The 13924-nt window shown below is 39.4% G+C and overlaps 1 protein-coding gene across 4 annotated transcripts in view; it reads left to right on the top strand.

Moving 5' to 3' along the window:
• Positions 1 to 13924, top strand: part of FNDC3B (fibronectin type III domain containing 3B) — a 185402-nt gene that overhangs the window by 166738 nt on the left and 4740 nt on the right. For all 4 annotated transcript variants that reach the window (XM_040566522.1, XM_040566523.1, XM_040566520.1 and 1 more), the window contains 2 exons: positions 3832 to 3998; positions 7054 to 7181. In XM_040566522.1, the coding sequence (XP_040422456.1) occupies positions 3832 to 3998; positions 7054 to 7181 (295 nt within the window). The remainder of the gene's footprint in view (positions 1 to 3831; positions 3999 to 7053; positions 7182 to 13924) is intronic.

The following is a 13924-nucleotide window of genomic DNA, read 5'->3' as shown; positions in this document are numbered from 1 at the left end:
AAAATGTGCTGAGCGATAATGAATGAAGGTAGAGCAAGTATATTCATAATCCTCTGCTTGACTGGAAGTGACTGAAGTGGAGGAAACAAAATAGCTCAAACGTAAAACATTTCCAAGAAGATCTTTGCAGTGAATAAAAAGGTATTGATGAAAAACTAGCAGCAGTGGTGTCTCCCAAACAATCATTCTAGGACATTGTGTTCTGTCTTTTCCTCTCTGTGTAAGTAAATGAATAATCCGTGACTGACATGAGAATGTCTGGGGAAGAGAGAATTCAGATCACTCAAGTGAGATGAGGGGGAAGAATTCTCTGGGGAGAGTCTTTTTCCCTCGAGAAAGTTGCTTTCTTCTCAGTTTGTGCTGTTACTTACGTGGAGAGGAGAGGAGAGGCAATACTGCATCACGTTAAATCCTGATACTACAGGTTAGCTTCTGGATGATGCAAATTTAAAATAAATAAAATTACTGTATTGAGGATACAGTTAGCCTGCAGAGGTAGTCTTTTCTCAACGACAAAATATCAGATAAGGAATGCAGCCTACTATCTTTCAACTTTGGCTGGGCAAACCTTTTAGAATCGAACATCTCTTGGTGCTTATTAGCATACTCTGGGGGTTTACATGAATGGTCCAAGCAGGTAGGGATTAGAGAATGAACACGGCTGGGATGCACTCGAGCATGTTTTGTGTTTTGGTTTTGTCCCTCTTAAAAGGGGAGAGTGTTAAAGAAATAAGCGCGAAAGTATAAACATACTTCTGTGTGTTCCTATATAGGAACAAGAACACTTTTGGCTTGTTTAAATCACTTGTGTACCCATACTATCCTTACATTTTTACGTATACAACTGATTTAACGTAACATTGGACCTGCTAGGGAACTAATCTAGTACAAGACTACGCTATTTACAGAGATCTTTAACTTCTCTCAGTTCTCGAATCCAGTTCACCTTTCAGCCCTGTCAGTATATAAGACATGAAGATAAGCTCAAAGCTAGCTTATTCTTAAGAGAAGGTGTGGAACAGGGCTTGGATGAAGAGTAGTGAACAATGTCAGACTTTCCAAAAATGGCAAAGGTATATAGAGCTCACCTTTAAATGTCCTTTTAAAATTGCCTTTAGATTTAGAAAAAATCAATTTGCAATAATATGAACAAATTGTCGTATTTAGACAATTTTTAATGTTTACAGACATCGCGGTAGTGATAAGAAATCATATTGAGTAATTCAACTTTAAGATCATTGCAGTCCTTTTGCAGAAAATTTGGAAGACTGAAAAAAGATCAGAGGATATATTGCTTCAATTCTATAGCCGTTTACGTCAAATGGGAAATATACTATTTTTAAACATAACAGAAATAACTCTGAGGTACAGAGTACCTGCTTTGCTCATGAGAAAAATACTACATTGTTATAAAAATAATCACTGGTGTATTGAAGCTAAAATGTTTCATCCGTATTATGTTTCTTACATCACTGTTTGGATTCTTCAAGGATAATTACAGAGCATCATTGTCATAGTAAAGCCTAACAGCAATTAAGGTTGATTGACTTACTAGTCAGCCTTTCTTCTTCCAAAATTGGAAGCCATCTTTCTTCAAAGGTGGTTGAATCTCAGAAGTTTGAGTGTGCTTTCATTACGGTCCTGTGTATTGAATGTGGATGCAAGCTTTTCCGAAATGCTTTTTGCTTTCATTACAGATATTTCTTCAGATAAAGATATGGAAGTAGAAAGGGGTAGAGATGGAAACGGGATGGGAATATTATTCCAATTCCCAAATGATGGGAGGAGCAGAAGTGCTTTGCCAGATCACTTTGTCAGTGTTATGAAACCTTGCTCGTCTTTGAAAGGCAAAACTGTAACCTGAGAACTAGCATTGCTTGGTATTTACACTATAAATATGTCTCAAAAGTGCACTATAAGCCCAAACTGGGGTAAGAGTGTGCAGAACCATTAGCTGGTAAGGTATATTTATCCTTACACGTTTACCTAGCTGCACATAGAGCATTATTCTATAACACCACATTGCTTCTTTTTTACTATCTGTAGCCCATGGGTAAGAGCCTCTGTGCACTCCTACAAATACTGCAGTGGCTTCTCAGCCAACCTGAGGTGCAAAACATGGAGTGGAAGAGAGAGACAGTCACCTTGTTTTTTTTCAGTCTTCTGGCCTAAAGAAGTGGTTTGTTCATCAGGCCGTGAACCCCTAGAAATCTTACCCCATCACACCAAGTCTGTTGCAGCCTTTTGAACCTTGCCATTGCTGCCTATGTGAGCTTCAGAAATGTGAGATAGCAAGCATAAAGTAGTTAAAACTACATGAGCATAAGTTTGAAAAAAGTTTGCCTTTGGAAATCAGCTTTAAAATCTGCTCCTAAAAACTTACGGGCATAGGTCTTTGATTTCTAATCAAGGCGAGGGGCTTGCTAAGACTCTCTATGGGTAGTTAGTCGCATTAGTCCTCAAAGTACATTTTCAGCAATTTAAATTACTTGAACATTTCTTTTTATTACAGATGATTCTTGATCTTTGTTTGTACTTCCTTGGGTTTCAATCATAATGTAATATGAATTGATTTCTGTCCCCGAGAGCTAATGACAGACCCAGTTTCTTTGAAATGCTCAAATTGGTTGTACAGTGTATCTCATGCAAAGGCAAAGTGATCAGGACTTACTACCCAAGACAAAGCTAGTACCTAGATAGGGAGGTCACAAGCAAATCACTTTGTTGGCTTCCTGGTGATTTCAAATCAGCTGAAATAGTTAAGGTACTTGAATAAGAGTACTAAATCATCAAAATACTGTGTGATTCTGCGTGGTGAATGTTCTCCAGATTCAGAACTGTCGCAAGTAAGACTGTTCCCCAGTGGAGGCTAAGTGGTTTGATGCAAGATGCTGAGGGCTTCCTTTTTATTTACCCTCATCCCCATTCTGCTCAGCACCTGCGGGGTCAGGATCTCGGTTAGAAATTGCTGGCTAACCTATGACTATTACTGAAAAGCATTTATCTGAGCAGAGCAATTGAAAATAGAAGTCAGAGTCTCTAGCAACCAGTACTTTTTTTTCTTTAAGATTGTTTTTTTTTTTTTCTGCATTGTATTGTTGGACATGATTATATGTGTTGAGGTTTAGTCTTGTCAATGGAAGTACTTTGGAAGTCACTTCCTTAGTGTCATGTCTCTTTCTTCTTCTCAGCCTGCTCTCAAGCAGACCTGTCATTGCAGGTGTCCCCCGCAGCTCCAGAATTGACATCCTTTTTCCATCCTACATATCCGCCTCTCAGTTATCATGCTTTCCCTCTTTCTTTTCATTCATATTCCACAATGTATTAAATATTAAATGCAATCCTTATGCTCTGATTTACATAGTGACTCTGACTTAAGATGGCATAGATAAGTGCACGATCTCATCTGTGGGTCTTAGTGTGTGAATAAGGTCCAAATCAAGCAATAAAAGCTTCAAAGAATTAATCTTGCTTTAAACATGTTTAAACGAGCATCACACTCAGTGCATTGTATCAGAGCACAAGTTGATCCATTTTGATTACTGCATGGTAGGAAAGAAATGTGTTGACAGAAGTATTTCCAGATACTTAACTTGCAAAAATGATTACATGAATTATTATTTGCAAAAGGGGCAATGAAATTGTTCTGATTTGCCTGATTCAATAATCATCGTGTTCTAGTAGCAAACCATTTTTAAACGTGCATTTAACAGCTTTGCAAAGCATGTTCTGTCAGTTTTCACATGTATGCGTTGAGCTGATAGATGTAATAGACTGAAATGTTAGTGCCGCTCCAATGTAATTATGTATTCTAATTTTCATTGTTTTCAGGTTTATTCCAATTTATAGGGGACCAAGTCATACATACAAGATTCAAAGGCTGACAGAATCCACTTGTTACTCGTTTAGAATACAGGCTGTCAATGATGCTGGGGAGGGACCTTTCTCAGAAATAGTTACCTTCTGCACAACTAAGTCAGTCCCACCTGCAATCAAAGGTATGTAATATTTTTTACATATACCTAGGTAACATGTAATTACTTAAGTAATTGATAAATGCAATCACTTTGTAAATGTTAACATAAGTATGCAATAACACAAAAATTGGTGCATGCTGCTTCTGTGTATCTGTGAACAGTGAAGTTACATGATGGAGGGAAGCTAAATTATCACAAAAAAGTTCATATAATCAATGTTAGCGTTATACCTACCAGCGTTGTTATACAGGCACAGTTAAAATGCTGCTACTAACAATAATGTTTTCCAGGGGATTGCTCTTAATTACGGGAACACTTCCATCAGGAATATAACAGCTGCACTATATACGTGTACATACCAACTCAAGTGTTAAAGTTGCACACTGGTTTAAGTTGTGTGAGTAACGTTCAGCAGAGCATTTCAGAGTTTATTTTTCCTTTAATTTAGAAAATTAGTAACAAATTCACATACATAAAACATTTGATTCATTATCTCTCTTAGCATGCGTTCCACTAGAAGAACAAAAGGCCTAATTAAATAAAGTTGTATTATGATACATCTTTTCCTTTGTGTGAATTCTGCCTTAAGTAATTCTGCTCCTTCTTCCAAGAACTATTATGCAGGGAGCAGATTTGTTATATTGGTTGTCAGATAAGCTAAAATCAGATGCCATGCTAACCTTTTTTTTTTCTGTGTTCTTAAAACTAATTTTTCAAGCTGTACTATTTACTATGAAAAACAGTAACTGTTAGTTTGTCAGAGTGGTTTCATTTGTTCCACTGTATTTGGAATCTGGCTTTGGTGATTTTGACACTATTCATGACCTAAGATTTAGAGAGGGGAAAACACTGCTGGGATGTACTGTCCTGTCCCTCGGTTACCTACTCTGAATCACTCTCAGGAGCAACAATGCTCTTGAGTGCAGGGAGAGCATCAGGAGATTGGCTTCACGACACTAAAATCAGCCTATGTGAGAATCTCACCTTTGTTCCCGCCTTGCTTTCTCCCAGGCTTTGGCATTTGTTTCAGTGCTGTTTCTGGAAGAAGATAGCTGTATCTGTTTGGTGTGAAGCTCACTTACTTACTGGTGAATTATCCTGATTCACCATATTGCGCAGTAGTCCTGATGTCAGATACACTACCCAAAAAAGGAAGCTCGTGCTAGATTAACCAGGCTCGCTAGCACATGCTAAGCCTACGTTACTGTTGTCTTCACTCCTCTTAGCAGCACTAACTGGCTAAAGCTAGCGCAGGCATGCACTGTAGTCACAGTCTCATTCTGATGGACAGAAATCCATTTTAGTAAGTTCAGCTCTCACTTAGGTTTTTGTTTTGAGCTGCGTGAGTACTGAGTCCTTGTTAAAGGTGACTCACACCGAGGACTGAATATCAATCCATTAAGACAGGGTGCAGATACTGGGTTGTGTGTGGGATGGGACCACAGGTACATGACAAAACACTGGCTGTAAGAGAGAAAAGGGCACAGCAAACACTGTGTTAGTGAACGCTGCCGTGAGAAGGTAATGCTACAGGGAAAAGGGATCCGTTGAGGCAGCCAACAACATAACCATGTCGATTCCCTTCTGTGTTCAGAGCAATACAGAGGAATGTATGCCATAAACTTTGTTCTCTGGGTATCAGAAGCACATGTTTATTCTGTAAAGAAGCCTACTTACTCAGTAATGCCAACCCTAAAACAGAATATTGATAATGGCAGTTTTGTAAGTGTCAGACAAAAATCTACATGTATCAGGGGGAGGGAACAAAGAGGAGGGAAAATCATTGAGAAAGTTGTTGTCAGCTGAAATGAAGGTGTCTATTATCAGTCTCTCAACGCAGGCAGAAGTGCAGAGAGAAACAAGCGAATATTGATGACATTTGGGTCTGCGTATGATTCATGTGTTCCTCTTGGGTGGTAGCAAATTAATCTAGAATTCATATAATGTATGCGGCCGCAGCAGCGTTTGTTTCCTTGATAGAGTCTCCTGTTGTCTGTTTTCATGGGCTGTGAGCCTACGTTGCCTTTAACGAGCTCATGGCCTTGCACGTGCACACGTTAACCACTTGGTGAAGTGTTTAGCACCAGTGTTTCTCCCAGTTTCATTTTTTGGTCATGTGCTTTCTTGTTGTGCCTGATGAATATGTTGGTGGAGCCCAAATGCTGTCACAGTTGCCTTCCAGTGGAAGATGCTTAGCTGTACATATAAACACAGCTGCTCTGCTCGGCTCACCTGCACGCTTGCTGTTGGGCATAGCACGGCATCTTCTGGCTTTCGACTGGTGAGAGATCTGTTCACCAGCAAGGCAGCGTTTTAACAGCTGATAAGTGGAGTTTCTTGGAATTCCGGTGAAAGCACAAGTCTAAGCCTTGTTTAAAATACCAGGTTTGATCATCTGAATTTCAGGCTCGGAATTATTCACAAGTCCAAGTATTTAAAATTATGCTTGTACTTCTGGTTCCCAGGCTGGACTTAATCTCGAATATAGATTATTTAAATTCTTACATTTAAGACATATTTAAATGTCTTCTGACATTCCTTCTCTCATTTTTCCTGAATGAAATGATTGATACTAGTGCTGTCTTTCAATGATGTGTGGCTGGCTGCCTTAGGGCATGAGAAGAATACACAAACATCTCCACTGGTACAGGTGATTGCTCAGAACTTCATGAAATTGCTGCTTTTATTAATGCCAGTGTCATTCCTGAGTTGGCTTCTGCTTCGAAAAGCCTGTTGCATTAATCATCCCCAAATTTCACCAAATTTTCTGTATGTACTGTTTGTTGCTGTTTAACACCACAAGAATACAGAACTGCTTATTTCAAGACAATCTTGCCTGATTTAAGTGAGACTTTGGAGTGACTTAAAAATCCAGCCCCGGTTTTACTTCTTTCATCCAGTTGTGATAGTAATTTGATTTTTGGCCACATAAATACATTATATATTGTGCTATTAAACCCATGATGTCCTGAGATTCTCTTTTTAAAATGTTGTTATGCTGTAAAGTACATGTAAAATAAGTAACATTTGAATTAGGTCTTTATATTAAATGCTTGTACATTTATTTTTATTGTAGCCCCTCGGGTGACACAGTTGGAAGGAAATGTCTGTGAAATTGCCTGGGAAATGGTCGCACCCATGAAGGGGGATCCTGTTGGTTACATTCTGCAGGTACTGGTTGGAAGAGAATCTGAATATAAGCAGGTAGGAAAACGTTCTCAATTATCTTGTCTAATTGATGGAAGTAGAAACGGTTTTGAACAGTCTCTGGGCTGCTTCTTTCTACTGCGTTGAATTATACCCTATGGTGATGCATCAGGTGAACTTTGGTAAAGACTGAGTCAAAATCAAGAACAGTAGTAGGTTGTTTTCTCCCCCAAGGGATTATATAGAACACTGTTATCTCACCCGAATGATTTACGCCCTCTCCAGAGATGATTACTGTTTCCAACTGAACTAATCTTTAGAAAGTTACAATTCCGTCCACCCAGGTTTTCTGCTGGTGCTGACTGCTGTCTGAAGATGAGATGAACTAGGTGGCTCATTTTTCCTAATTCACTAAGCTGCTTCCTGGATTTTCAGGGTAGCTCTCAAGACCTTGTATCAAGGATTTCACTCAAGTAGACAACTTTTAATTGGTTTGTTCAGCCATCCCATTCCTGTGTAGGTGTAGATGTATGGATGTGTTACTGCTTTGTATCAGGTGCCTCACAGAGACTGTATACTTACGTATACCTGAAGTATGGATGATCCTTCCTGACTTGTCTATATTGACTAGAGATCACAAGTGGACGTTTCCCCAGCACATCTGAAATGGAACAACTCATTCATAGCTAAATCTTTCATTTCATCTATCGTACCTCTAGCTTTGTTATTTACAGTGCACTTCATCTGGGCGCTGTCTTCTGCCTGTCCTTTCATTCATTGTCGTATGGATTCCAAATAAGTCAAAATGGGAGAATGAGGTATCTTAAGCCCTAAATTAAATTCTTAAAAATGTGAATAAGGTGGTACTTTCTTTGCAACTATGCCTTTGCTTCTCTTCAGCCTTATTTCTGAGTGTTACTGCAAATTAATGAGTTACCTAAAATAACATAAACATAACATATAAGCATAAATGCATAAAAACAATTCGTGTGGGTGCTACATATTCAGAAACCTAGCCATTGTTTTTGTTGGGAATCGTTGCTGGCACTGTACACATAACATGACCTCTCTTTACTGTGGTGGCCTCTTAGTGGTAAGTGGGTTGAGTGGACCTGTTCTGCTGTTGCTGTTTACAAGTAGCCTCAACACACAGTCTCCATGTACAGCTTTAGTGAGCATAGCTTCAGTGCTAAAAATGTTTTGGCGATCCTTGTGGAGAACTGGGCATGGCTTCATGTTTCTTTAAGGTAGCTGATGGCTTAATCTTTGTAGCCAAAAAATAATGGTGTGAAAAAACACCAGCAATAAAGGAAATTAAAAGTTGTCTTCAGGGTCTGATACTGGTTTTAGTTTCTCATAAGCACATGAAGCATGACAATGCTGAGAGGTATTTCACTTGTGTTCTCGCAAGTGACTCACTTGGAAGAAGCTCCCGGCTGTGATTCTCAAAGCCTGACACCGTGACTTCTGTGGCTGGACCAGCCGATAACCAGCCGTGGAAGGGGAGAGTTGCACAGCTCACTGTCTCAGAAATCGGCTTCACTGATCAAAGTTATTTATTTATGTTTGTCACCAAATAAAAATTCACTTTTAAAATTACCTTAAAATTTTAACTTTTCAACTAATGAACATAAAAAACTTTTTCTCTTACAAGTCCATAATCCTGTCAATAGTCACATCACTTTATTTGCAGCAATTTAAAGGCAGCTATTTAAGCCAAGACTTTAAAAGGTTTTAACTAGGAAGATGTGTTAAAAATCCATGGAGCCACATCTTGTGCCTGCTCCTAATTGATTTACTTGAGGTGAATATAGCTAATAGTTGACCAAAAAAGTTTTTTTTCATTTTAGCTCAAAGCTCTAATTCTTGTTTTCAGGGTTTTAATAAATAAAAGCTTACGAGTGTAAGTTCATGTACAGGCATCTCCTGGAGTAGAACAAACCAATTAAACTGGAAAGCGTTTACTGAACGTTACCATCTGTACAAATGACTGCACAGCAGAAATCAAGATGATGATCGCTGTGAGTCTATTTTGTGTGTGTGAGATGGGAGAATGTTTGATACACGTCTGTGTTCCCTCCCCAGGAAATTCTGCAAAGATTCTGTTATTCTGACAGACATAATAGGAAGATGTCGGTATGCCCTTTGCAGTACTGGCTTTGCATTCATACTGTTCTTATGTATTTTAAACTAGTGCAGTTGTGTTTTATGGCCGAGAATGTTGCATGCTTTCCATAATGGATTTGAGTCTTTCCAAAAGAAAGATCCTATCTTCATGAAAACTGAGTTAGATCTTTTTCAGGATGGTTGTGTTTGACATGTGAAAACACAACCATATCCTGTGACTGTTTGGGGAACAGTTGTGCACACAGAGTGGGACAGTGCTGAGCGTGGTGTCTGCTTGGACTCCTAAAGGAAGCTCATGCAACTTGTCCCTCAAACTGCATGGTTGTGATACTTACTATTCCTGGAAGAATTTTATACTATGGATCTTGACCCAGTTGTTTGCTCAGAAGCCTTCCAGAAGATGCAGAATATGTTGTTCTTCCATATTAATTTCATTCAGAGAAGAGAAAATCCACGTGGGCACGCTGTGCTGACTAAGCGCGAAGTAGCCTGCTTCATTTTTTCCTGGCACAGAGTAGGGTGTGTGCTGAAACAAGTGGCTATGTTTCACTTCTCTCGTTCACACAGTGTAGCTCTGCAGGACACCACACTGATTGTTTTTTCTGGGACTACCTGTGGAACAGTTTAAAGGAGGGCATCGTAACACCTGTCTAGTATGTTTTGTATCTAAAGTGAATGAATATAGCAAACTCACTATGAAGTAAAACATTAACTGGAGAAAACCATGTCGCATTGCCATCTGTTAACTCTCCAAGTTTGAGTTCCCTCATCTTCTGCAGTGTATGTACGTCTTAGGGATGCTCTCAAGAGATGTAAGAACACCTAGGAGGAACCCACTGTGCTGTACTTGTGCCTCATTTACGTTGTAGAAACACATACAGACTATATAAAATAATAATTTTCATTAACATACAAAATACGTGAAATTGCTTTAGCATCTCCTTCCCCTGCTGCAAATTTAGCCACTGACATGCTTCTGGGTAAAGCTCCTGCTCCTGTAGTTTCTGATCATCACATCTGAACTGCCTGCCTCTACTTGTAGCCGCATGGATGCAGCCCTCCACATCCCGTAAGCCACCCTTCCTCTGCCATCTGACCTTGCAGAGGTGGTGTCAAAATACTCAAACACCCTTTCTTTCAGACTACAGGCATCCCTGCCCTCTTCTGGATGAACTCGTGGGTAAATATTTCTCTACTGAGAATTGTGTCTGATGAATTTGATTTGCAGGAGCTAAACAGATAGTAATTTGGCTACCTAAACAGCATGTTAAAAATACTGAATGCTCCTTTTCCTATTTCTTGAGCAATATGTTCTTTTCTTTCGTGTATTTGTAGGCTTTATTTGGATACATCAGAAAGCAGTGCCATGTGACATTACAGTTCCTTTTAGGAAATCAGATCTTCCTTGTTTACAAGTCAGGAAGTAAACCACTGCAAACTCCAGGAGTCACTGGCTGAGATTGGTTTTTGCGTTTCCTGCAGTTTTGTCTGACAGAGTTTATTCAGTTAGAACTTAGCTTCCAGTTGTGTTGAAATCATCCTCAGCTTTGCATAGGTTTAACCTCGAGTGCAAGGGGCTGGGTTGTGCAGCACAAGCAGGTGAAGTTTGGGATAATGTTCTCTTAGCACACGGCAGCCTAAGTTTTAGTTTCCTACATGAACAGCTTTGGGGATCAAATCACTAAGGAGCCAACTCTTCATAAGAGATGTCCGAGGGAAATGAGAGTGCCAAGTTTTAAAGCTCGTTCATCCTTAAATCATTGCCTGTGAGGAAAAAAAAAATTACGTTTGAAATTTCTGAGAATTTGGAGGCAATTGTGTTTCATGAGCTTCTGCCACAACTGTACTGGGAAGAAAACTGTCCCTAAATGTTTTCCAAATGAAAGTAAATGCATTGGAAAAATGTGAAACGTCCCAGCAGCGCAGTGGAAAGGCTGCTGAAGTCCCGAGGGCCTTTCTGCACCAAGAGGTGGATGCCTGGGAGAATCCAGGCGATGTTACCAAGCTCTGATTTTTATTGTTTGTGCTTTGTTTCAGACTCAGTACACACACAATCTCTGAAACACACTCAGTGCACTGTTAATTTAAAGTTTTAATTTAATTTAAAGGTCTGATCCACAAATCCATGTTTTTCCTTCTCTGTTTTAAATAGCAAGTCAAAGGCACTCGTCCTGGTTACAAGCCAGAATAATATGTATAACATGCATTGACATTTAGTCTTTGTGCTATTTATGTAGAGTATTTTCTCTGCCTCCTGATGCCAGATTTGTGTAATGAGACGGAACAAATAATTTACTTTTGTTAGAGAATGTAAGTGCAGCCCACCTCCTGTCCACACAGCTCTAAAGTGTTCCAGACCATCTCAGCAGTGGAGTGAGTGACACTGATTATGAGTCCGGATAAAATAAGAAGCCCAGACTGTTTCTTACAGAGAAATCTGTCAAATGACTTAGAAGAAATAAAACCTTTCAAGTGGGCATGCTTTCTAAATAAATTGAAACCTGCCTCTGTTTCTTGATTACCATACAAAACAGGCTTGTATTAATTATTAAATACAGTGGTCATTGCAATGGAGTACAAGCACCACATAAGGTTATCTTACACTTCCCAGTGTGTTGCTTATAGAGCAATGTGGCTGTCATATTTTTATTGTTTGGAGAAGATTGAGGGGTTTTGGAATTATTTAATGACATCTGTGAAATGGAGAAATACTTGCCTACAGGAATTCTCTAGGCTGTCTATTTTGATCAATAGTATCACATGCCGTAAGGGGCTTCAGCAGTGGTTTATTACTTGTGATGATATTTTCACTGAGGGAGCAAGGCAAAAAGCTCATCATGTTTTTATTATATTCTCAGGTGCCTAAACAGAAGAGCTGTTTCTAGGAACTGAAAGCGATAAATTGGGTAGACTCTTTACTCTGACTTGGTGGCCACCAAAGCATTGTGTGCTATACATATATATATATATATATATATATACACATATACATATATATATACACATATATATATACACATATATATATAAATGCTGCTTTACACAATCATATTGGGTTTGATCTTTGCGTAGCAAGTTCAAAGGCCTTGTACATAATTGTCAAATTAAGAATTAAATTATTTTTTCTGTTGTTGTTGTTGCTGCGTATGTGAAGTCTGTTCACAGAGTGTAACTGCATTAACAGCCAAGCATGTGTGTTTCTGCTTAGGGCATTCTGCCCTAGATTGGCATGGTACGAGAGGCACTAAGGCAGACAAAATTCAGCGTGGACACTAAGGCAGGCAAAACTGAGCTCAGGCCAGTAGTGCCTTCTGTTGCATAGCCCTCAAGGGCGCTCGCTGCAGCCAGTTGTGCAGGATGCAGAGGCTGCTGTCCAAAGGGATGATAATTAAGCACAAGAGTCGTTTGCCTGTTGCTGAGAAGGGACATAGCTCCACTGGTGCTAACAGTCTTCACCGAAAGCAGGACAATTTCCACCACCTTCCTAGCTCTAGCACAGGAAATGGTTTGTCTTTATCAGCCTTGAATATTCATGTAGCCAGTGTACTTTTGACTGTTCCTCCAGCTTTCTTTAAAGATGCACCGTTCTTTCACTTGGCTGACTGGCTTTTTTCTGAGAAGTAGTGTTGAGTAGCTGTCTTGAATGGCCATCTGTATTTATTAGACTGTAATGAAGATACAAGTCTTTGATTTAGCTGACCTTAGCCTCCAGTTACACCAGTATTCACCACCCTGACACACCGAAACAAGTAACAGAAACAACTGCAGAGGTGTTTTTCAATGCAAAGACAGGTTGTATAGATCCAATCCCTAGTATCTGTGAAATGTGCTTTTTGGAAGTTTAGATGGTACTTTTTAAATTAAAATTCAGTTTTTGGATTTTACTGGATTTTTGTTTTGTTTTAGAAGTAGTGTTGTTTGTGGCAAATGAATTACTTTATGGCAAAGGCATGTGAAACTCCTCTGATGACGCATTTTGAAAGGAAGTTAATAATGACAACAGCACCAAAAATACACATTGCTTACAGCTGTGTTGTACAGCTTTGGGTTGTGATGTCTTAGAGACTACAGAAATGGGGGGCTAGCTAAGTCCCTGAAGTAGAAGAATTCTGATGGGTCTGGTGGAGGAACGTTGCCAATTGCCATTGGAAAATACAGTGGCAGGGACTTTCTTGATAAGAGGTATGCTTTGCAAACAGATGTTTCAGCCTTCACATTAATTCTGTGGGCAGCTACAGTGCTTGTAATTGTTTTTCCTGTGATGTATTACTGTACCTTAATGGCTTGCTTCTCGGTGGCTTTGGGAAGATGAGCAAAGATTGCAAGAAAGGCAGTGGCGTGTAGCTTTGGTTAATTGCAGACATTTACAGCATGAATTCGTTGTGCTCCTGTCACTTGAGCTAGAATGAACTTCCTGTGAATGCTGAGCGTATGTGATGAAGGTAAAATAATTTTGTTGAAGCGCTGCTTCTTGCTTTACGTCTTGGGGCCAGGAACCAGCTGGTTACTGGAGTTCTTCGTCTGGAACCTCAGTCACCATCATTCAAACTGTATTTGGAAAAATTGTGGAAGTTTAAAAGTTTAAAAGGAGGAGAGAAAATGAATGGAAGGAAAACCTTGATCTTTTGTCCTAGACCTTTCCAGGCAATCAGACTGGCTTCCTAACTGAAGGA

The sequence above is a fragment of the Cygnus olor genome, chromosome 9 (genome assembly GCF_009769625.2).
Source record: "Cygnus olor isolate bCygOlo1 chromosome 9, bCygOlo1.pri.v2, whole genome shotgun sequence".
In the NCBI taxonomy this organism is placed as follows: domain Eukaryota; kingdom Metazoa; phylum Chordata; class Aves; order Anseriformes; family Anatidae; genus Cygnus; species Cygnus olor.
The sequence above is the reverse complement of the archived record's forward strand: the minus strand, read 5'-3'. Positions and strand labels throughout refer to the sequence as shown.